This window comes from Macrotis lagotis, chromosome X, assembly GCF_037893015.1.
Source record: "Macrotis lagotis isolate mMagLag1 chromosome X, bilby.v1.9.chrom.fasta, whole genome shotgun sequence".
NCBI lineage: Eukaryota > Metazoa > Chordata > Mammalia > Peramelemorphia > Peramelidae > Macrotis > Macrotis lagotis.
This window is the reverse complement of record NC_133666.1, coordinates 192,871,899-192,897,587: the sequence shown is the minus strand read 5'-3', so window position 1 is coordinate 192,897,587 and position 25,689 is coordinate 192,871,899. Positions and strand designations below refer to the sequence as shown.

The window sequence follows — 25,689 nt, the reverse complement described above, 5'->3', positions numbered from 1 at the left end:
AATGTTCATCATATCTAGAAATTTCCAAATCTCTTCTTGAAAGCCCCTTTTTAATATATTTGTAAGCCTACTTAGTAATCTTTAAGGATTTCAGCTTTTTATTTCTTAATCTGAACCATATTTTTCAGCATCTATATTTTTGTTATTCTTCCTTGTGTTCATTTTTTTATTAGTCACCAAATTCCAAGATATTTGAAAAATCTTTTATCACTTTAAGATTTTATCAGATTTCCATAAGATTTTTCTACTTTATGAACTTTTCTAGTCAATTTGTTAAAATTAATGTTCAAGGTGTTCTATTTTTTAACAATATTCCATATTTTAGAAAGGTTCCTGCTAGACGAATATTCACATCTTTTAGTTTGTCATTTGTCTTATGTAGATCTAGTATTTGTTGAACTGGATGCTTACTAGTATGGTGACTTTCTAAAAGAATGAATAGATCAAGTGTAAACAAATCTCATTCATTTGACTATTTTTATTCTTTGAAGTTTTTAATTATTTGTAGTTAAGACTTAATTAAAAAATCATTTCAGAATCAGCTGTCTAGATAGTCACTCATTGGCTGATGAGAAGGGTCAAATTTAATTGTAATTGAGGAGAAGAAAAGAAACTGCATATAATCATACTGCCTCCAACCCAACCTGTTTAAAACAAAATATTATCTCTAAAAATAGAAAATAGACAAAAACAATTAATCAATCAATCAATGGAAAGGTATCTATTAAGTGATGTGTTAAGTGTTGGTAATACAAATACAAATGTGATGCAGCTCCTGTGCTCAACGAGTTCACTGGGTTTGTTTGTTAATTATAAAAAATGACTTTGACTTGGTAGAGTAACACATTGCCTTTTGGGTTTGTTAAGATCATATAAAATTACCTGACAGATGTGATCACAAAGATAACTCTGAAATGATTCTCATTTCATCAAAATCAGTTGAGGGATAAGAGAGAGACATTCTCATCAAAGGTGTTAACCAGGTCACAGATATTGGATTACTGTAGGTAATTCTCTGCTAAATGATACTGAACTCTAAGCACACTCAGACCTTTTCTGTGAATCATGATAGCTGTCTTCATGTATTTAAATGGGGATTATATGAAAATTTTCTCTGCTTGGTCCTAGAGACTAAAAGAGAAATAAGATTCAGAGAAGTTATTTTTTCCTTAAGTTATAAGAAAAAAAATTATAAAAATAAATACTATTCAAGAATGCAATGAGCTGGTCTAAGAGGTGGTCAGTTCCTCTTTCCCGGAGATCTTCAAGCAAAGGCTATAGGATCACTTGTAAACAAATTGTAGTTTCTCAGATGTGGGCTGAATGTGAGATCTTTCTTTTCTATTTTTTTGACTTTTTTTTAACTCTAAGGATTCTATTATTCTATACAGTGAACCAGTGTCACTCAAAAGAAGTTGGTCAAGGCATCCACACAGGAAAAATTAAAGAACAAAGACCACATATTTCCCAAGTAATTATATGAAGTTGGATGGTTGGTCCAGTGAATTAGCATGGTAGTACATAGATCATGGAAAATCGTATTAGAGTAACTTTAGGTATCCATGAATTATCAAAAGAACCAAATAAGGGTCCCTAGAGTGTTGAAAGGATATTATATAGAAGATTTATAGGAAAGCCAATAAAACTTACATAGTATAAGAAAGGGTGAATGTTTCCATCTGAACTGATGAAAGAATTAGCTGCATTATTGATAAGATCAGGAGGCTTAAGTAAATTTGGTGATTAAATGTGTTTAATTCTTATTATGATTTGAAAATGTCATTTTTACTACAGTGTGTATAATATAGCAACTTCAAAATGTTTTTAGACTTTCATGTCCCATGTCCCATGTCCCACATATGATTTCTAAAAAACTATTATAAATGACTCCTACCTCTGTAAGAACAATTTTTATCCAGGCAGGAAGAAGTTTGTTGCTTAAGTCTTCTGCTTTTCCATGTCCACAGACTGACAATCCATGAACAATGTTCCCTAATGCCAAAGAAAAGCCTGAATTCTGTTGGGTTAAAAAAAAAAAAAGGAGAGAAAGGAATAGAAGAAAGAAGGGAAAAAAGCATAGATTAGAAATGACCCTACAGAGCAACAGAGACATTTTCAAGGGCCTGAATTTCTTATCTTTTTCCATAATTATTTCCTATAATTTCAGCCAAATTGTGTCCCTGGCTGTTCTCCAATCTCATTTTGTTATCTCCTACTTTGATATATTCATGTGATGGTGTCATTTGCCTGGGATGTACTCACTCCCCATTCCATTCAACTCATGAAGACTGTCTTCACATCCCAAAATCAGATCCCATATCACCAAACCCTCAAATTTTCTTACATTTTTGTTCTCTTCTACTCTGATTTCTCCTTATCTGTGTAGTTTTGCCTCATGACTTCCTGCAGACCAGCAATGGTAAGCTGACTATTGTGTTTCTGTATTATTGTCATTTGTGTACAGCTGGGGCCCAGCACAGTGCTCTTTTGCTGTAGCACCTTAAGGAATATGGAACCTCTTTCATCTGACTTTCAGCTGAAACTTTCCATATCTATTGTTTTCACCATTTGAATGTAAGTGTCTTGAGGCCAAGTATTGTCTTATTTTCCTATTTGCATCAACAGCTTTTGCTTTCAGTAAAGCAAGCACTCAACAAATGTATCATTCATTCCTAAGTTCTTAAGAAATGTTTGTTCAATTCAATTGAACAATGATGAGAAAATGAGCAGTTAACAGACTTTACAGGGTGGACTCTGGTTTGTAACAGAAACCACACAGCTTCAGAACAAGGAATTTAACTGTACTGAGTAGTCTGTTTTCAGGAAGTAACACTGCACTGTCAGAGAAGCCTGAACCAAATGAGTTTAAATAGCTCAAAGCCTTCAAAAGGTCAGAACAGAACTTAGTAGGGTGTGCTCTGCTAAGCAGGCTAATTCCTACACAGGATTTCTCAAGAGAGGTGACCATGGCAATCACAGGGTGACCCTGAAGGGCATACTTTAACATTTTGTTGTTGCAAAAATCAGAGTATGTAGGTGAATGGGCACACGGATGTAAAATGAAAAAGAGTGACTTCAATTCAAGATGCAAATCAGCAAACTCTTTCAATAACCACTATTAATTCTGATTAGGACTTTGAAACACTATATAATGGAACCAGAATGGATCTATTTCATATCTAATAAGCAAAGTGTTAAAATACTATAGAAGTTTTAAAATCTTAAATACAAACAATTTTTCTTTAAATTTGACTTTAAGAAGAAAATCAAACAACAAATCTAAATAATGGAAGGCATCAGGGTGCATTGAAAAAGGTTCTGGATTTGGAGGATAAGGTCCTAGGTAAAAATTTCAGTGGTGTCAGTATGAGTGACCAAAAAAATAAGTCACCTAATTTCTCTAATCCTCAGTTTTCTCAACTGCAAAATGCAGAAGTTATACAAAATGACTTCAAAGGTAACTTCTAATTCCAAATCTAGTGATACTAAGAGAAAGGAAACACTAAAATTATGGACCTGAGGAAGACATGAGGTACTTCTAAAACCTGATTATGATGTAATGATACAATCATTAGCTACTGAAGCTATTTACACTTAAAATTATTCATGTAAACAGTCTGGTAGCTCTCAGCTTTAAGAGACATTCTGAAGAATCTTGCAGTGTATAATAATGAAAATAGCAACGAAGTAGGTGTTGAGAGACTAGCATTTGAATGTCACCTTTGATATTCGCAGGACCCTAAAAATACTTAGTCACTTTGTCCATATCTTCATCTGTGAAATGAGATAGACTGCAATAACAATTCAAGTCCCTTCTGGCTCTATTTCCTAAGATTATTCTAATTTTTTATCAAATTCTTATATTCTGCAACCAAAGAATTTAAGATTTTAAAACTTTTCATCTGAGTTGTTTTGGGGTTGGGTTTTTTTTTTTTAATTCTTAAGCAATGATTGGGAACATGAAAGGTCTTTGAATTCTCTCATTTTAGAAGAAACACTAACAGGAAAGCATCAGGACAGCAAAACTGTCAAACTAAGAGGTAAAAAAAGGGGGTCTAGAATGTTGGTTCTTAACCTGGGGTACATGGACTCCTTAGTATAGTTAGATTTCAGGGTGAAATCTGTGAATTTTTAATTTTGCTGACTGAAATTCTCTTTAATTGGGCTCCTTTGTAATCCTATGTACTTTATTTAATGAATTTAAAAATCTATATTGTGAGAATGGATCCATAGGCTTTACCATATTGTCAAAAGGGTCTATGACTCAACAAAGGCTAAGAATCTTTACTTTGGGATACACAGGAAAATGTGCTAACAGGGGAGTCTTATAATAATGCAATGAAACTTCCTTGGATATTTCCTGAATTTAAGAAGATTTCATTGTAACCTCAGCACCCAAGGATGCTCAAAATGTGTATGAAGGCAGACACCCAAAACAATGAATAATTCTGAAAGAATCCAGGATATATCCAATGACCTGTTGGTTATTTTCAACTAAAGTCCGAAGTTTATTCAAAATATCTTCAGCCTCGACTGCCTCAATAATTCCCGCATTGAAAGCTGAGGTGCAGACACAACTGAGAGAATAGGCAAGGACCTGAAGAAAGAACAAGGGAAAAAAATGATATTGGTGACTAGAAAACTTAAAATTAATTCTCACAAACATTCTGCCAAATAACTCAGTAGGCTAAGGGAACACAAGAGACTAACCATTACTTTAAAGAGACTAACCGTGATGGAACTCCCTCACAAATAAAGAACTTTATGAACCCTTCAAAAAAAAGAGAAAAAAAGGCAACAGGGAGGGGGAAATAGAAGACAGAACACGGTATATTAAATTTCCTCTTTGGTTTGCTGTATGATTTCCTTTATGCCCTAGGCACATAATATCTTTCTTCATGGTTGGGTTAATATATAAATATGCACAACATGCTTCAGTGGAACTGATCTCTCTGATGGAGGCATTCCCTCCAATGATACCGATCACCATCCATCCAAACTAGCCCAACCCATGTTGCTCAAGACCTCCCATGAATCCTCCAAAAGATGCATCCAATGTTTGTGTTGTATAATAAACAAATACATTGGGCCAGTACTATGAAACTTGATGGATGCATACATAAGTCCCAAGTTCAGTCATATAATCCTAATATTAAAACATTAAGTCTAAAAAAAGTATAACTAAATAATACGTCATGGTCATCAAAAAGAATTCTAAAGTCAACAGAGAACAAGTAAATCAAGGTAAGGCTAAAGGTGAAAAATGATTGTGCTTTTGCATAATAATTGGTTACAAACAAGTTATAACTGGAGGCAACAGGGGAATCTTCCTCTGATTATATTTACTACAGTCAATAGTTTCTATTATTATAATACTCTTTAAATGACTATTCAAAATAAAATGGAAAACTTGCTACTGCTTATAATTTTTCCAGTGCTACAAAGTTCCCTCATTTCTAAAGCTAAAAATTGGACAACATTCTAGGGGAAAAAAAAATTAACAATTCACTTGAGGCTTCATAAATGAAATGATCTAAAGAAACAAAGACATTAACAGCAAGACAGCTGCTTTAATTGTGAAAACCTTGTTTTCATTTATTAGTTAAATTGCTCCTCTTTCTGAAAAATGTCTCCTTTCACTTAAAAAACAATATTATTAAATCACCCCCTACACTCCTTTAAAAATGGAAATGGAGTGCATGTCCTAGAACAAAACTTCAACCCTGTGTGTCCCAAAGAAATTCACCAATTCAACAGAGCCCTATTGCTGAAAGCAGAGGAGCTACCCAGGGAAACACAGAAACCATTATGCACTCATCAATAGCTCATGGGGCAGTCTGGGATAAAAGAGAACCTGCTTTAATGAGGGGGGAATCTGGCTGGTCATGAGGTCATCCCCTATTCCTCCAAGAGAATGGCACAGGCTCTTTAGTTCCACCTGGGTATAACAGAGGCAGGCATTACAGGATCCCAGTATTAGTTTTCCATCTAAACATGGTTAACATATGCAGGCTGTATGCCCCATGGACTGCAATCCCTATACCTAAGTTATGTATGGGGCAGTCCACTAGGAATGTTTTCACAATGCAATAGAGAATTCATTGTTTGTGGGGTGGCAAAGGAATTCCCATGATATTTCTCACAACTAGTTTCATAAAATTAATGATTACTTGGTTTGTTGTAACTTTGGCTCATTCACAGCCTTAAATTTTTCTTTTTTTCTTTTTATAAGGTAGTAGTGGTTTTATTTTTTACTTTAGCACAATTCTGAAAAGTTACTTTAAGCTTCCAGTCTGAATATAACTCTTCTTAGAGGAGAAATACAGGTGGAAGCTAACTTAGGTTTTTGCTTTCAATGAAGATTCTCATCTTAACAGTCACATTTAAAGCTAAGTTGATCTTAAGAGTGAAACAGCTTAAAAAAAAAATAAAAATAAGGCATAGCCTGGTGATTGATTCATGTTTTCTTATATCAGAGAAAGCAACAAGATGACTAAAGTAAGAGAAGCAAAACATTTGCAGTAGAAAACAAGTAAAATGTTACTCTAAGTCCCTTACCTCTTGAAATGTTCTGCTTTGGTTCCCACTCTCATCCAGGTAGGCAGAGAGCTTTCGAAGTGATGTAGCAATATGTACCCGGGACTCCGTTTGACTGCTGTGGCTCATGAGGGAAAGAACTAGTCCTACTCCCAGGATGCAACCAGTGCTTGGAGAAAAAGAAGAAAACATACTTCAAACACAAGAAATTTAAGAGACTCTCACTAGGGGAGTTCATAATGCTTAGAATAGTATGAAAGTAGACTGGATTCTAATTCTGATGTTTGTAGGGGCTAAGAGAACAATGTTAAGCTCTGGCAGACTATACACAAGCCAGAAAAGTTTTGTGTATGAGCTTGAAGACATATGGGGTAGAAGAGTTGCCCTCTGTAAAGGATCAAAATCATTTCAGGCAATGAAGTCTTTAGAAGTACATATTTTTTTAAACCCTATACATTATCGCCTGCTCCTCCCACAGTCTAAATGGAAAAGGTATAAGTTCAAGGAAATCTTCATGGAAGGTCAAATTTGAATTGAACTTGAAAGGAGAAAGAGAGCAACACAACAAGAAAAAAAGGCATTATCATTTTTCTTATATGCTTTGTATTTTCTAATTATATTTAACAACTATAAATTAAGTGTAAATGGAAGAAGTCATAAGTTCCTCTATATATCATTCCCCTTACTTGCCTTCTTTAACTATCACTGTGTCAGTAAAGTAATTGAACAGAATACTTGGGTTTATCATAAGTCATTCCACATGGAAATTCTGCTAGTACTTTGTATCTTATACTTCTATTTTCCTGAAATTACAAATATGCCTTTTGTCCTAAGAAAAATAATTAGCATTTATTTAGTGTTTTTAAGATTAGCAAAGCACTTTACATGCTAACTCACCTGATCCTTATAAGAAGTTTATTAAGTAGGTGTTTTTATTGTGACAGCTTTACAGAACATGAGGCTGACAGAAGTTGTGACTTATTAAAGATTAGATTTATTAAATGTATGAAACAGAATTTGAACTCAGTCTTCCAGATTCCAACTCTATCAAGTCTGGTATGATCCTCTATGAAGAGAATGAAGTAAACACTAGTAGTACTGAATGTTAAAAAAAAATGAGCTCATTATTAAGCTTCCTCAATCACAAGACTCAATTTTTCCTTTAGTCATCTGCTTGGGGACATTTTTCAAAGTATTTCTCCAATAATCTACTTTAAAATACTTATGCCCTATATAATTTTAAACTAGTAAAATACCTAATTACCTTAAACACTGAGATACTTTAAAAAATAATTTTATGTTACAAGTTACTTCCCATGATGTCTCTGAAAATGAAGGCTTTAAATATTTTGTGAAAGGAAGCCCAAGGTAGGAGGTTTGACAGCCCAGAAATGCAGCTCACCCAAGGTCACACACTGCCTTTATAGCACTAGAATAAATGAGCCTCTGATTCCTGGCCTTATGCTCCATATGTCAGACCAAGGCACCCTCTTGGTGTCTGGCATGATTCTGTAGAATCAAACAATCAAACACTTCAGAAAAAGGCATATCCAAAAATGTTATGTTCTTGTTTCAATTTAGTGTATCTATTTCAGAACAATCTGGCAATCAAAAAATCCTTCAGAAACAGCTCAATGCATCAGTTCATCATTACTGAAGCACAACTGTTGTTAGAATTTACATGAATTAAACAACAAGCTCAACTAAGATAATGTTTTTGCAACTGGTTTAATCACCATCTAACATCTGAATGCTTCGTACTTTTGAGACAAATTACATTTTGCAGTGAAAAACAAGAGCTAAAGGCTCTTGCTTAATGCGGATTGCAAAAACTCCCTTTCCTTTATTCTGAGATTTAGGAAGAAAAAAACAACTTTTGACTTCCATATCAATGCAGCTAAAAGCATAAGAAATGAGAAAAGTAACTCTCCAGCCCAAGGAAATTAACTGTCATGTAAAATTTGATAAATATTACATATGCATATATTTCATAATTATTTATATGTAATATTACCTAATTGGACAATTTCAAGATTTTATGAAGAAAAAATTTGAATAATAAAGTCTGATTCTAGTCGCTGGAATTTCCCACCATCTGATAAGCAAGAAAGGATTATGAAGAACTTTATTTAGTAAAGTTGAACTGATGAACTTTTTTGGGGGGGGGGGGATTTTATTGGTCTAAGTAACTTGAAGGGTAGGAAGTCTCTCAAGAGAGTGGCTTGTGCATTTATAACTTAAGATGTTTGAAGCAAGATTTAGAACTAATCCTTTCTAACTCTGAGGTTAGTTCTCTGCTCACTATAATACACTGTCCCTTGTGGAATAATGAACTAAATCTGTTAAAAATAAAATTGTAATTATACTTTGACAGGTTGCAAAAGAAACTAAAGAATAGTTAAAATTTGGGTCTGTAACTTCAAATTGCTTCTTTAGTAAGTATTCTTCTTGTATTAAAATTTGAGGCAATGGGGTTAAAGTGACTTGCCCACAGTCATACAGCTAGGTAATTAAGTATCTGAGGCCACATTTGAACTCAGGTTCTCCTGACTCCAGGGTCAGTGCTCCACTGCACCACCTAGCTTCCCCCTACCACTTCAAACCTTTTTTTTAAGGGTTTTTTTTTTTTTGCAAGGCAAATGGTTAAGTGGCTTGCCCAAGGCCACACAGCTAGGTAATTATTAAGTGTCTGAGGCTGGATTTGAACCCAGGTACTCCTGACTCTAGGGCCGGTGTTCTATCCACTGTACCACCTAGCTGCCCCAACACTTAAAACCTTTTAACCAAATAAAAGTCAATAGCAGTGATAAATGAAACAAAAAGCTAGCTCTTTGCATAAATTAACAAAATTTATAAACCTTTATCCAATTTCATTAAAAAGAGGGCAAAATCAAATTGACAAAATGACAAAAGAGTAAGATGAAATCACAATAAACCCAAAAGAAATAAAAAGAATGATCAGAACCTACAATGTCCAACAAGCAGGTATTCAAACATTCAAAGAAGTGGAATCCACTGCTGCCTGAGGTATCACACTAATACTTCTGGATGGCTCAAATTATTTGTAGGATTTTCTCTCAATCTTTGAAGTTTCAGGGCAGCTAGGTGGTGCAGTGGATAGAGCACCAGCCCAGGAGTCAGGAATACCTGGGTTCAAATCCGGCCTCAGACACTTAATTACCTAGCTGTGTGGCCTTGGGCAAGCCACTTAACCCCATTGTCTTGTAAAAACTAAAAAAAACAAACAAACAAACAAAAAAAACTTTGAAGTTTCTACCTCTCCTTCTAATTTTGATCCTTGAAAACAAGTAGAATAAGCCTAATCTCTCTTATGGAATGATAGCAGAATTATAATGCTTTTTGCCTTGTTTTCTCTTCAAGCTAAAAAAATATTCAGTTCTTTCAACTGATTCTCAAATGCCATGAGTTCCTCATATTTTCAATAACATTCTCTGGATATGTTTCAATTTGTCAATATCTTCTTAAACAGTGACTCCTAAAATGAAACATTATCTTCTAGATATGATTGGATCAGGGTAAATTAAAGCATATCACCTCCATTGTCGAAACTCATCTGAACTATGTAAACAGTAAGCACTTGTTTATTAACTGACTGAGCTTGAAATCAATTGAACAACCCAGAATATTTTTGCAAGCACTGTAGGTTAGATATTTCAAAATCTAGATTTTCAGTTAATTTTCTGATCTAATTGTGGAACTCCATATTCATATTAATATATGCTACCTTATTACACTGGTTTATTATTGTAGACCACAAAGATTTTTCTGGATTCTAAAACTTTAATTTGATCTATCCCTCCTACCTTTGGGTCATCTTCAAATTTTGTAATAATATTACACATTCCTTCACTGAAGTTATGTTGTGAATAGGATAAATAAAACTAAGAACTATAATTTTAATAATACTAATTGAAATGAAAATATTAGTGAGCTAATTAAGAAACAGAGAAGAAAATAAAAGTATTTTAATTTTTTAAATGAACAAAGGTAATTAAGAGAAGAGTACTGGATGGTCAAGTCAACCTTGGGGTTTCAGACAGTTCCCATCTCTCACAAATACTGACTATTTGACCTTGAGCAAGTCATTTGACCTAATGTACAGAACAATTCTATAAGGCTGTAGTTTGCAGAGCAAGTAGAAATTAGTCAGTGGTGTTGGTGGATGGAATTTTCCCCATATAATGAAATCTCATACCCATATACACATCCATACCTCAAATGGAAAAGTCAGTTAATGAAATAGTATGGTTAAAGAAGAAAGAGAAACAAGTGAAAACAGCTCCATTTTTGATAAATTCATGAGCATGAAGTATTGGGGGGGAAGGGCTCTGATAACTCTAAGAAACCTAGAAAGCAATTTGGCAGAAATTTAGTTTAGTCCAATATCTTGCACCATATAATAACAATATGTTTAAAATGGATACTGCAGCCTGAATCAAAAAATTCATAATGAGATCAAATGTAAAAATTATGGCTCAGGGAAGAATGACTAATCAAAGGAAATCATAAAATATAAACTAAGCAATTTAGACTACATAAAATTTAAAAGCTTTTCACAAATAAAATCAATAGTAGACAATATCAGAAGAGAAACAATGGAATTAGGAAAATATATTAAATAACACCAATAAAAGTATGATATCCAAAATGAACAGGGAATTGATCCAAATATCTTAACATCAAGTGCTATTCCCTCAGTAATCAAAGGATAGTCTTTAAGTACCATTAAAGTGTCTTCCTGGAACTACTTGTACTACCTGTGTAGAATCCCAGAGGTTTAAGAAAACACCATCAGAAACACCACCCTAGGAAAAAAAGTATTTCACTTCTCTACAAACTACTAAATGTCCATTATATGTTCTGTGCTACAAAAAATACAGAAGAGATTTATATTGAAATTTCCATTATCTCCATATGAAATTTCCAGTATCTCCATACGCATATCTGGCCTAAGACTTACTTCTAAAAATACATTTTTTATATTATTTGCCTAAAATTCAACAAATTATGCCTCTTCTCATAGTCTCCTATGAAATAATTCATTCATTAATACAACTATAATGAATAGACTATTGTTATGTTTATTTAGACCTTCTAAGTTGTGCCCCTTTCGCTTAAAAGCTGTGTTCATAAGGTATGACAGGAGAATAGCCACAAATCTTGATTTCTGAGTTAATCCTGCCTAATTTCAAGTTCCCTGACACCTAAGGCCTTTATTTTTGTCTCAAGGCTTTTGGTTTAACATTAATACCCAGCTGTCTGTTTCCATCCTCAGTTTCCAATTTTTTCAGACCACACACAACTTGGATTGATTTTGTTCCCAGATGTCTCTGTCCCACAAGAACAAAGAACAGCTATGTGTTGATGAATGAGCATCTTAGAAAGCACAAAATATGGTCAGATAAAGCACATTAAATAGACAATTATGGACCTTATGATTGCTGATTTGAGTGTTCTATAAAAATACTAATTAACAATAACAAGGATCCAAGTCTCAAACTGTACCAAATAATATGCCAGTAACTATTTAATTGGTCAGTTTGGTCCGTTAAAAACCTCATTTGTACAAAAGAATTCTAAGGGCTGATATTACTGTATAATCTTCATATGTAGGCATAGTTAATATCGTATGACACAATATCAAAACTTTTTCCAAAATGAAGGCAAGAATCTGAAGATCTATCTAATCCTCTGACTTTTGGGAAATAAACCAACAAAATATCTATGTAAAGGCTCAATAAGGAATTAACTAAAATATGCTCAATTCATCTGATAGTACAGAGACAGAACAGAGCATGTGCAGAAGTACCCTTTCTAAATCTGGCAGAGTCCATGTGTTAGTTCAGAACTTGGGTGTTTGGGGGATGACCTAACCCCCGGCTGTTTCCATTTGGTTCTGCGTGTGACTCAGAGTTGAGCAAGGCTTGGTACTTGGGAGATGACAAAGTAATCCTCTATTGGCTGCTAAACTAGAAAAAACAGATTCAGTGGACCCTGAAAAAGGAAGTGATCGCCACTGGTGCTGTTTTTTCCTAGTTTTTTTTTTTTCATTTGGCAAGTAACTTAAAAACAGTGAGCCACCAAACTCATAACAACCAAACACCATGTCCAGGTGAACCTGATCCTAGGTTTTGGGCTGCCCCTTTTGTGATTGATATTTCCTGATCTTAAGCAAATAGATATCAAGGCTGAGAAGGACATGTCCAGGTTTAGAGACCATTCAGGGAGGTGTGGTAAATAAAATCAGTCCCAAGTCCTGGAGCAGAAGTGTAGGGAACATAAGAATAAGAAAGGGGGCAGGGGGCATCTCAGCTCAGGAGCAGAGTTCCCCCAGGAATGAGTCTGGTGCAGGGCAGAGGGTCTCACCCCACCGGGCCCAGTTGTGGTTCTTACTGTTAAGAGTAGCAAGACCTCAAACCTGATAGAACTCTTTTTTTCCATTCAGAACCAAAGGGTATAACTGCACTAACAGTATCACATTAAGTTTCCAGTAGATGGCAGTAAGATATAAGCCATAGAACTACAACTAGTGGCAAGCCCAGGTGCTAAGAAATGGCAGCAAGAGCAGTCTACTGAAGCATGCCAAATTTGCCTCGGGTGAATTCTGAAATCACTCTCTCCTCCTTACTCAAGTCTATTAAATCTATCTGCGCTCTCACTAAAGAAAAGATCTTTCTGGATTCTTATAGAATCACTCACACAAGGGGAAACATGCTCAGCTACCCTCAGCTTATCAAGACCTGCAGCCTCAGTTGAGTAGAATTCAAATGGCCCAAAGTGTGGTAGACTATCCTTTTTTAATGGAAAAAAACAAAAAATCAGAGTATCAAGTTTTAAATTGTTCTTAGTCATGTCTTCCCTAAACACAACTTTACACTATATTATATGGTTTACTATATACATTATAATATCCAAATACATTTGTATACATGCATATGAAAAGTGCATACATACATATACATATATCTATACATACATATATATCTATATCTATATCTATATATATATATATATATATATGTGCATGTAAAATCAAGATCAACTAATTGCCTATTCACTAGCATTCAGTGTGATGCTCTGAAAATGAAAATGCCAGTTGTATCCTCTGAGATCTTCCATCTGCTTTGCATCTATCTTGCAGGTACATGGTTGTTTGGATAAAGCCTCTCCTACTAGAAGAGGTCATCTCAGTAAGCTTCCTGAGGTCAGAGACCATTTTCGTCTTTCTTTATATCTTGATTTCTTATTATAGTGCCTTGTATATATTAAGCAGGTATGTTTGTAGAATGACTTATTAAAAGACCTTTGTTGGATTTGAACTCAAATTTTCATAGAAGATATAAACCATAGCAGACATTTGTCAAGGACACATGTCAATTCACATTCTAATATGCAGAAAAGCATTTCAGCTTTACAAATCATTGTATTATACATGTGACACTATGAAGACTTCTATGTGAGTTAAACAAAATAAGCAGATCTTGGAAATTTCAAATGCTATGCACATATTCCCCAAGAAACTCAATTTATAAGATGCCACATGTGAAATGTAAAATTGAACCAAGTACTTTGAGTCGCAAAATATCCTGATGGTCTGAATCTACAAATAAATTCTTAAAAAGCAATCCTTATGAAGACTCAAATCCTACTATGCTCAAGTATATTTATTCAATACTCTTCAGTGTGGTACAGTAAAAGAGAAGCTGCACTAAAGGTCCTTTTTGCAATAAATCTTATGCTCTCAAATCCAACTTCCTAAACTTGAGAGATTTCCCTCATGCCAAAGAATAACCTTTAAATAACCTTACCTGCTATGTTCATGAAGTTTCTACTCTTTACCCTTATTCAAACAATCCCTAAAATTCCAAGTCTTCCACTGAATCTTTCCAATCAAAACTGGAAGAGAAATGACAGTTTTCCCAATTTTAACTCCATCTAAGCATGGCCTTACAATTACCACTCAGTCACAAAACACTCAACCACTTTCCTCACAACTAAAATCCAAATTTATTTATTTTTCCATTACTTATTCTGACCTTAATTTGCTAGTTCACATGATTTTTATCTAGGCTGAAAGCTCTGAAAGAGAAGGAATTCCTTGATTTAACTCCATTTTATATCACTCCATCTTGATTAGAATTTAATAAATTTTTGAATGGTAATCTTGGGGATTTGCTGAGAACCTATGATAATTTAGGATTTCCTCCTATTTTAATCCTCTACAATCTATTTTTATAAACTAAAGATTGAAAAAAATTCAAACTTTTAAAAAGGCCAGATTATGTGTGCACAGTCCCCAGGGAATAGTATTAAAGAATCCATTTTTGAAATACAAAGATGCAGTAAGTACTTTTGAGTGAAAAGATATTTTTCCCCCAGAAGGAGGGGAAGGGATTATAAGAAATTTTAGTTAAAATAAAGTTCTGTATTCCTCTCTACAAAATACAAATCTTTTTGTATATGGACCCTATGTATTAGTTATTATACTATAAAAATTGATAAAAGGGAAGTATTATAATTTCCTCATAATGACAAACTCCTATAAAAATTTTACTGTAATATGCAAAACTATAGTGGCATGGGGATTCTCAGAACTGAATTTTTGATGTAGTCAAAATAGAAATAACATACTTGTATTCAAGACTGGTATCAAAGCAGCAATTTTCCAAAGCATCCAAAGATGTCATCAGAAGAAGGTTCAACTGTTGACCAGAGACATCACTGAAAAGGGGTAGCAAAAGGGGGGGGGGGGGGGAAGAGACAGAGAGAAAATCATTGAAAATCATTCCACCACCATAATATTCCTTACATATTTCAATTTATTATCAGTGCTCTTTTGGAAGACCTAAAATGTTTATATATATATATATATATTTTTTTTTCTATTGAATAAAAATCTAGGAAAGAGAAATCATAAAGGAAGCATAAATCCATCTGGACTTTACTGGGCTTATTGATCTATATAATTCCAGGCAAGTCCCTCATCCTCTAAGTGATAGAGGCAACTGACTCTTATCTCCTATCAGACAAATTGCAGTTTGTGTGATGGTAGAAGGTAACCCCGTGCCACTGAAAACATACATCTTAAAAATTTCAAAATGAATTTATTTTTACAACTATGAAATGAATAAGAAGTCATTACTACCTGCTTTTATGATTCCATGCTTCCTTCCATGATTCTTTCCATGATTCCATGATTCCTTCCTTCCTTCCTTCCTTCCTTCCTTCCTTCCTTCCTTCCTTCCTTCCTTCCTTCCTTCCTTCCTCCCTCCCTCCCTCCCTTCCTCTCAAATTAGACCTGTGATTTCTTCAGTTCTTGGGAGCAATTAGTGAGAGATTTCTTCAAGGTCACTCAGTTGGTCTTTATTAGAAAAAGGACTTGAACCTAGGTCTTTCTCAACTATGAGATCAGTCCTCTTTCCAATATACCCTGTAGTATCTTTTTGTTTCACATAGTCCAATAAACCCTCAAGCTCTCTTAATTTTGCTCAACTTCTCCAGTTTGAGGAGAGGGGAGCTGTTTATTCAGTTTCAAATCATTGAAATTTGAAAACCAAGAAATGAACTTTTAAGCCTGTAAGTGAAATACTATTGGAAATCTGCCAGCCTTCCTAGGCTACCATTCCCCAAACCCACTCCCCTTTAAAACTTACTAATACCAATTTCAATTTTTAATATATCTAATAAATTAATAGGTCTTAACAAGTCTTAGAAAAATGAGGAGAAAGTAAAAATTGAAATAACCTATCTAACTCTCTACTTTTCAACTTCTTGAAAGTCAAATAATAGTGGTTCCAAGAACAGTATTGATGAATATTAAGTCATCCCTGGTAATTCAAAATCTAAAATTAATTTTTTACTGCCATCTTCTAGTCAGGAAATTGGATTTTTTCATTAACACCTGTATTGTCAAGGGGTCCCTTCAGCTTTACTCTTAAGCTTGCCTACCACCCTCACTATAATTTATCACTTACAAAGTCAATTAGGATGTATTTTTAATAATTTATTCACAGGCTAAGAAACAGATGATTTTGCTGTAGGCAAGGAATTTCATTTTTCAGCAGAAGACCCCCATTTCAGTTTCTACTCACTTTCAATATCCTTAACTAAGAATTAAATAAATCTTAAGGGGTTTTTTTTTGGAATAAGTCATTGTTGAGCATTCTAAATGAATTCTCAAGGGGTCCAATTGGCAAAGCCTATTTGCAATCAACTGATAGCCTCAGGAGATTCTGGAGCAACATTTCAGAGTCCAATGTGGATACTTTTCTAAATAAATTTCAGAACAGTACTTAAATTTTAAGGGGTCTTCTTTCATTGAGACAACCCTCAATATTCAGAGAAAAAGCTGCCCTGTTGCCACAACTATCTTTATATGAAATTGACTTTTGTCCCTGATAGTTAACATTGTGTTCTAACCCTTTTCACTCAAGAGGCAACTTTGGCTTTCAAGCAGTTTTTTTTAATATTACTGAAAAATTATGCATAAAATAACAGACTTTGAAATTTTCTGTCTTTAGAATAATGAGATTTTATACATAAATAAATATGTACAACTAACTACAAACTCCAAATTGTCTTATTCATTTTATATAAAGAGGGTTAAAAATATATTTGAACCAAAAGGTAGATAATTTGATATTACTGAGCAATTGTGCATAGACAATAGCCTTCAAAGCTTTCTGCCTTTAGAAAAGTGAAATCATTTTGTGATATCTGTATAGCTAAGTACAAACTTCAAATTGTTCTATTCATTTTTTATAAAGAAGTTTAAAAAAAATTATGGGGTAGTTAGGTGGTGCAGTAGATAGAGCACCAGCCTGGGAATCAGGAGGACCTGAGTTCAAATCCAGCCTCAAACACTTAAGAATTACTTAGTGTGACCTAGGGCAAGTCACTTAACCCCACTGCCTTGCAAAAACAACAACAAAAGAAGATTAAAAAATTTAGAACTGAAAGGTAGGTCCTTTATATTACTCCAAGAAATTAGAAAATTGGAATTAAACATCACATTTCCAATTAGAAAATTATTACTAACATAGAGAATTTAGAATGAAAAGAAAGACTCTTTTAAGCAAGGGAAACACATGAACTTTGGAGCCAATTTTGTGTAAAATCTGTGATCATGCTAAAAATGAGAAGTCAAAGATGATACAAGATAGAATACAGGGCAAAAAGTCCTGAATTCAAATACTGTCTTAGACACCTAGAGGTTGCATGACTCAATGCAACTCATGTAATCTGAAGGCATCAGTATTCTCATTTTTAAAATTGGTATTTATGCCCCTAACCCCCAAGTCATGATGAGGATAAAATGAAATAATATTTGTAAAGTGTTTTGCAAACATTAAAGCACTAAATAAATGCTGGCTACTGTAATATTTTATCTCTGGAAGACTGCTTCCTGGTAACCTTTCCCAAGATATCTTGCAAATACAAACCAAAGCAAGCTAATGAAAAAGCAAAAGGTTCACTATATGAACCAAGGTCTAATCTAAGGTCATTAGTTCTGAACAATAAGAACACAATTCTCTTTGGTTATAAGTCAATGGGCATCATCCTATAGTAGTAAACATCAAAGTAAAACTGGCTGCCCAGAAATGAGTTAGTTTTAATCTTAAGATATTATGTTTTAAAAGGTCTTAAAGAAAGGGGCAGCAAGGTGGCAAAGTAGATGGAATGCTCCTCTTTCTGATTTCAAATCTGGTCTCAGACACTAACTTTGTGATCTTAGGCAGATCACTTAACCCTATTTGCCTCAGTTTCCTCATCTGTAAAATGAACTAGAGAAGGAAATAAAAAACAGCTCCAGTATCTTTGCCAAGAAAACCCAAATGGGATTACAAAGAACTGGACATGACCAAAAACAAATAAACAAAACAAAAGAGAGAGGTAGCATGGAAAAGTAGAGAGATAGCTGGCCCCACAGGAACCTGAGAAAACCTGAGTTCAAGTTCCTGCCTCAAACACACTCTAGTTACATGATCCTGCCTGGAGAAGTCATATAACTTTTTCAGCAGCATATCAAGGAACTTTCTAAAAAGTTCCTTTGAAGAGAGCTGACTAGAAAGGAAAATGATCAATGTTGGAGGGAATGTGGGAAAACTGGAACACTGATGTATTGTTGGTAGAGTTATGAACTGATCCAACCATTCTGGAAAGCAGTTTGCAATTATGTCCAAAGAGCAATAAAAACATGCATACCCTGTGATTCAGCAATAACTCCACTGGGTTTGGATCCTGAAGAGATCACGAAAAGGGGTAAAAATCCCACAAGTACAAAAATATTCAAAGCAGCTCTTTTCATAATGGCAAAGAATTGGAAATTGAGGGGATACTTATCAATTGGGCAATGACTGAACAAAGTGTGGTATATATGTATGTATGTGATGAACACTATTGTTCTATAGGAAATCATGAGGGATGGATTTCAGAAAAGCCTGGAAAGATTTGCTGAAAGAACTGATGCTGAGTGAAATGAGTAAAACCAGAACACTGTATACACTAACAACAAGATGGGGTGATGATCAACCTCATTTCAGCAGTACAATAATCAAAGACAATTTTGAGGCACTTTTGATGGAAAAATATCATCTATAGCCAGAGAAGGAACTGTGAAGTTTTTACCTTCAATTTTTAAAAGTTTTCTTATGTATATTATGCATTATGTAATTTTATTATCTTTCATGTTTTCTTTCTTCTGTTTGGATCTGCGTCTTCTCTCACAACATGCTCAATTTCAATCTCTGTTTAGCATGGTTATAAATGTAAAACCTATACTGGATTGCTTTCTGTTGCGGGGGAGCAAAACTGTAAAACTCAAAGTCTTGCCAAAAAAATGATTGATAGAAACTACCACTGTCTGTAATTGGAAAAATAAATAAAAGATGTATTAAAGACAAAGGAAAAAAAAGAGAAAGTATTGACCCTGAGTACAATAAATTGTTCACTAAGAGTTCTCTATATGAAAGAAATCACAGAACTAGTTTGAAAAGCAAGAGAAATGGAGGGGGAAGGAAGGAGGGAGGGAGGGAAGGAGGGAGGGAAGGGAAGAAAGTGAGGAAAGGGAAGAAAGTGAGAGAAGGGAGGGAGGAAAGGGAGGGGAGGGAGGGAGGGAGGAAGGAAAGGAGGGAGGAAACCATAAAAACAAATGATTATGACTCTTGCTACTAATTTCACGGCTAGAAAATAAAATCACTTTGAAATTGTTAAGATCTGTGATAACATCAGCACACAGCAAGTACTCCAACAACACAGACAACAATCTGTCTGATACTGAAGACAGCCCCTGGAGAGTTGCCTCTGACACACAGAGGTGACTTGCCCCAAATCACAGTTACATGTCAGAGATGGATTTGGAGTCTGATCCTTCTGACTCCATGCCCAACATTATTTGTATGTCACACTGCCTAATTTTTTAAGGCTTGGAAAAACCTCTTCTCATATTCACTAAATATTTGAATTTCTTAATTCCTATGTAAAACCAACTTTATCACTCAACTATTAGGTGTATGTAGACTCTACAACTTAAGTTACAAGTAAGTTATTGATTGACGTTCATGAAGGGAGTTTCCAAATACAGATTCTTGACTCTGATGAAATCACAGAACTAGAGCAAACTACTGCCTGCTCCACTCCACCCCAAACAACAAAATATACACAAATAATAAATGGCAGCAGTATTAGAATCATCCATACCTGACTTTCTCCTCACACAAACGAGAGATAAACATGCCCAAAGCAAGGCCCATGTGGATTTGAACAGCTTGAGATTCATCTGCACTTGGTTTCCCAGGTAACCTAGCAGTCAGCATACTCAAGACTTCTTCCACCTTCTCCTTGCAAGACACAATAAAAACTGGCACAAGGAGGGACAAAGCCATGGCAGCACAGGAACGAGCAATGGCACTTGCTGTGTTTTCACCTGAATAGGATTTCTAGGATAAAAAAGAAGAAAGGAAGGAAGAAAAAAAGGAAAGGAAGAGGGAAGGAGAAAGGAAGGAAGGAAAAAGAAAAAAAAAGAAGTTAGGTTAGTTGTCTTTAGGTAGAAGACCATTTTTCTCATGAAATGACTGAAGGTATGACAAACCTATAACCAACAGGGCTTCTACAAAAGTGCCATTGTACTTTTGTGGAATGGTTCATGTTCTTCTCACTTACAAGCATAGAGAGTTAAAACAGACATAGAATTTAATATTTATTTGAGAGGATATTTGGGGTCAGTTTTGTTCCCTAGCATTCACTTTCCAACTTGACAGGAATTAAGAAGACAGATAAGAAAATTAAAATTTCCTGTCCTCAAGAGATTAAAGGACAATTGCATCATATTTCAGTTTTAAAAGTGTCTTTGCAAAAAAAATCAAAGAAGAGCAGTTGAACAACCCATGCTTGGAGCAGACTATTCAGCCACAAAATAAATAGGATTCTATCAAGCCAGACATTTACTGGGAGCAAAATGTGTGTGTGTGTGTGTGTGTGTGTGTGTGTGTGTGTGTGTTACAGTGTTACAGTAATAGCAGGAAAGGTTCATATTTAGTGTAGAGAAATACTGGCATATTTCCCAAAAGTTTGGTGGGAATGATTCCCACTAAGTAGATGGATTATTTCCTACAAAGACTAAATTCTGGGGCGGCTAGGTGGTGCAGTGGATAGAGCACCAGCCCTGGAGTCAGGAGTACCAGAGTTTAAATCTGGCCTCAGACAATAATTACCTAACTGTGTGGCCTTGGGCAAGGCACTTAACCCCATTTGCCTTGCAAAAAACCTTAAAAAAAAAAAGACAATTCTTTTTTCATTAAAAAGAAAATACAAATCCTAAAAACTTTAGTTAAAAAGGAACAACTAACTATTCCAAAAGGAATTTACAGTCTTGTACATTCTATGCAATATGTAATTATTAGGACAGAAATTAATAATAATGTAAATAAAATGATGAAACAACCACAAGAGAACAATTATAAGAAAACTAAGATAAAATGAGGTTTATGAAAATATATATATTAATGTTTCCAGTAGAAGGAAAAATAGGATCATTTGCCATTTTCAAATACAGCTTAAAGTCAATATAGTCACTTGCAGTTACAGAGTACTAAGAAATATTTTCTACCTGATGCCATTCAGTCATCAGTAAGCATTAATTAAGTGCCTCCTATGAACCAATCACTGGGCTAGGCCCTGTTGTTCTTTGATCTCAAGAAAATAAATGACAGCCTATGGGGAAAATGACATGTACACATAAGCAAAATTAAACAAAAAGTACTTAAAGTAAATACAAGGTAATGAATTGGGAGAGTAAAAGAAGTAAGTTCATGAAGGAAGGCATCTCCTCAAAGTAGGAGCTGAACTTTGAAGGAAGGTGAGAATTCTTTCCTCCTCCTCCTCCTCCTCCTTTTTTTTTTTAGGTTTTTGTAAGGCAAATGTGGTTAATTGGCTTGCCCAAGGCCACACAGCTAGGTAATTATTAAGTCTCTGGGGCAGGATTTGAACTCAGGTACTCCTGACTCCAGGGTCAGTGCTCTATCCACTGCACCACCTAGCCACCCCAAAGGTGAAAATTCTAAAAGGCAGAGAGGAAAAGAGAGAATGCTAACAAGATCAAAATTCAGACAGTGCAAAAGAACAAATGGTTCCATTAGAAATTGTAAAAAAAGTAAAGTCAGTTTGACTAAGAGTGCAAAATTAAGTTTAGAAAGATAGGCTGAAAATCTGAACATATAAGCCTTTACATGTAAAGCTGACAGGTTTGTGTTTTATTTCAGAAGAGAGAAATATTAAGAGTTTTTTTGTTTTGGCTTGTCTTTTGTTAAACAGATCAGGTCTCTAAGAATATTAATTTGGAAGATAAACAGAGGAGAGACTGGATTAGGGTAGTGGCTGTGTGAGAAGAGAGAAGGAAACAGGTGAAATGATGCAAAGGTAGAAAAGACAATCTTTGACAGGCAGATATGGGGAGAAATGAGAGAGGATCAGGAGTCTACATTGACTCAAGAGATTGTGAATCTGTGTGAGTGAAAGTTAATTGTGTGACTGGTGCAGTTAATATAAGGGAAAGGGGTAAGTGTGAGGAAGAAAGAAATGCCAGCATGAAGATGCTGATGTGGGACAGGACCTCAAGAGAGCAACTCAGGTTAAATAAGTAGATATGGGAGCCATCTGCTTGGATAACTAAACAGGTGTTGATATGAGAGAAAGAGAATAAACAGAGGAAGAGAGCAAGAGGATGGAGGCCCAGGTTGGAGCTCTAGATAACATGCACTACTAGGGGTTAGATTATGAATAATATGTAGAAGGGTAACAAGGAGAGAAGAGTTGTGGAAAACTGGTGGGAAGAGAATATCCAGGAGGAGAAGGTGGTAAACAATGTCAAACTCTATACAAATTATAAAAAAAAATGAAGATTGAGAAAGTCTTGTGATAGAGCAAAGTTTCATTGGTAACTAAAGACAGCTGTTTTATCTGAGTGATAAGACAATGGGGGAAAAAGTAAAAGAAATTAGTATAAAAGGTTTTTTCCTACTTAGAAAGTGAAACGGGAGACATAATAAGAGTACACAATACAGGTATTGTGAAAAGGATTATAGATGTAAGACAGTAGCTTGATAGGATGGCAGGGTCAAGTCAATTTTTTTTTAAGGATATGGAAAACTTGGGTATATTTGGAAGCAAAAGGAACTAAGTCATTAGTTCTTGTTTGTCATGAAAACTACTCAAAATGACCAATTCCAAGACAGCGGGGAATGAAAAAGGGTGACTTCTGAAATAAGGGTTAGGTAAGGAGACATATCAAAAGCATTGAGCTTTAAATTTGTAAAGCACCACAAGATTAGTTAATAAGAAGAATAAACTTTATTTGTCCTCAAGAAGCCTATGAGCTTTCAGAATTTTGTATGCATTTAAAATCTTGTACAATATCCTGTTCTTGAAAGAATGAGAACCTAATAGCTTCATCAAAGGAATCCACATAAAATTCTAAAACCTTTCTTCTCATCATTAATTAAAGCACTAATGGGAACATTTGTAATAGAACCAAGTTATTAGGAAGGAATGTACCTTCTGAATGAAACTAGCCTAACGATTTCATCCAGCACTTAAAAATAATTCAGTTTTCCTTTAAAACTTTAAAGTCCAGTTCCAGAATCCACTCTCCACTGAATATCTACCTGGTCCAACTGAAGGCAGGAAGTATAGAAAAAAAAACAAATTATTAAAAAAAAATCATATAGGTAAGCAGGGCTTTGAAGTAAAATTCGTGATCTTAGCAACAATTCAGAATCTGTTCTCTATTTTTATCTCAACCAGCTGTAATCCTCTCTGCTCAGCTGTTTGTTTCATGACTAAGATAATTCTCTAATAAACGAATGGGGATGAGCTGAGACTAAAATGATGTTATGGAGAAAGCAACACCCTACCAGCTTGCATAAATGATTAGGTTCAGCAAAAGAGAAAGCAGAGGCAGTAAAAGGATATGAAGAATCTCGTGAATCTTGATAAGTATAAGGAAACAATGATAAGTAACAAAGTCTGAATTTCCAGATTCCACCCCCCCCCAGCTTGTGTTATAATGTTCTTTTGTGCTTTCACACATACATGATAGAACCAGGAGAAGACTTGTCCCTTAGGTTGGTAATGGCTATCCACAATTACCAGGAGAGTATTGAGCACCATTAAAACCCACTGTTTCATGGAAAGGAAGTCAGGTTCAATCTAGAGACAAAGGGGAAAAAAAAAAGAAAAATCAAAATAAGCATGAGAAAAAAAGACAGACTCATTTATTAATTTTTATAAACTCTAGAAGCAGGTGGCAGCTCCAGCAGAATTTTATGTTTAACAATTTCCATGGTAGAAGTGTAAAATTAAGAAGAAGAAAGGGAGGTGAATCACTGGTTACCAGATATCCTCACCAGTCTCCAGTAGGAAGATGATCTAGTTCTCACACAATAGTGTCTGTGTTTTATGGGGGATAGAGGCTATGAGTCCATCTGAGTCTCCAAAAATGTGGTGAAAAGGTGTGTGGATTCATTTCAAATAAACAAATTATCAAGTTCATAACAACCTATCAAATGAAAGGCACTGTGGTAGGTACAGATGACAAAAAAGACAAAAATGAAATGGCCTCTTCCTTTGATGAGATCACATTCTACTAGGGGAAGAACATTCACAGAAAAATGAATGAAAAACTTAGACAAAATATTTTCAAAAGTGAAAGAACAAAAACAACTGGAAGGCAGAGAAGGCATGGAGAATCAAACATACTCTTGATTTAAGGGGAAACTATCCAAAAACAGAATGGGCTACCTCAGTCTATAGTGGGTTGAAGATTCCCTCATCATGAGTTTTTCAAGCAAAAACTAGATGATCATTTTTCTAGACTATGTAAAAGTGATTCTTAAATGATGAGGTCCCAGGATTTTTAAGTCATAAAACTTTAGGGTTAATTAGTGTAGACAAAATTGGTCCCAGAAAGTCATCTCATTTTCCACCTGGCTGCCCTCACTCTGGACTTCAACTTCTCCACTCCCTACATAGGACAGGTCCCTTTCCCCTTACTTTTCAGCTTCTATTTGTGCATTATCTTCTCCCATTAGTTTTGTAAGTTCCTTGACGGCCAGGACTAGGTTTCTTTTATTGTTATGATTAGCCTTTAGTACCAGACTATGTATGGAACATACAGGGCGATAAATAAATATTTCCTGAGTACTTAACTTTCAAAATGGCATGATCAGAAAAAAAAGAAAATATTTTCAATGCCCCTTAACTCACCTCGGGTGCTCCATCCGTTTCTGATGACAGGTTGTTTTCATGTTTAGATACAACAACGGCAAGACTGGTCAATGCCAAAAGAGCATTCCCTTTTACAACTGGGCTTTCCCTGTTGATGACAAGAAAATCCTAATGATGATTCTAAGACATGATTCTAAGAGTCGTCGAAGATACTCTTGAGGAGAGAAGAATAGGAAGGACAAAGAAATCAAGGAAGCCCTTTTATATTCTCTTATACATCTTAAAAATAGATTTATTTTCTCCTCATGGCTGATCCTTTGCTTTCTTTCTCTTTTCTTTTTTGCCCTTTTCTCTATCATGCATGAAAATGATTCTTTTCTATGCTTTTCAACACAAGCCTACGTGTTTTTG

The 25,689-nt window shown here is 34.9% G+C and overlaps 1 protein-coding gene across 3 annotated transcripts in view; it reads right to left on the bottom strand.

The window, feature by feature from the left end:
- Window positions 1-25,689, bottom strand: part of FOCAD (focadhesin) — a 362,553-nt gene that overhangs the window by 46,438 nt on the left and 290,426 nt on the right. For all 3 annotated transcript variants that reach the window (XR_012472869.1, XM_074208785.1, XM_074208786.1), the window contains 7 exons: window positions 25,318-25,426; window positions 24,145-24,261; window positions 20,257-20,495; window positions 15,190-15,279; window positions 6,559-6,706; window positions 4,478-4,597; window positions 1,895-2,017 (listed from right to left, as the gene is read on the bottom strand). Coding sequence is in view for 2 of the 3 variants with exons in the window: in XM_074208785.1 (XP_074064886.1) it covers window positions 1,895-2,017; window positions 4,478-4,597; window positions 6,559-6,706; window positions 15,190-15,279; window positions 20,257-20,495; window positions 24,145-24,261; window positions 25,318-25,426 (946 nt within the window). In the remaining variant the exon portion in view is untranslated. The remainder of the gene's footprint in view (window positions 1-1,894; window positions 2,018-4,477; window positions 4,598-6,558; window positions 6,707-15,189; window positions 15,280-20,256; window positions 20,496-24,144; window positions 24,262-25,317; window positions 25,427-25,689) is intronic.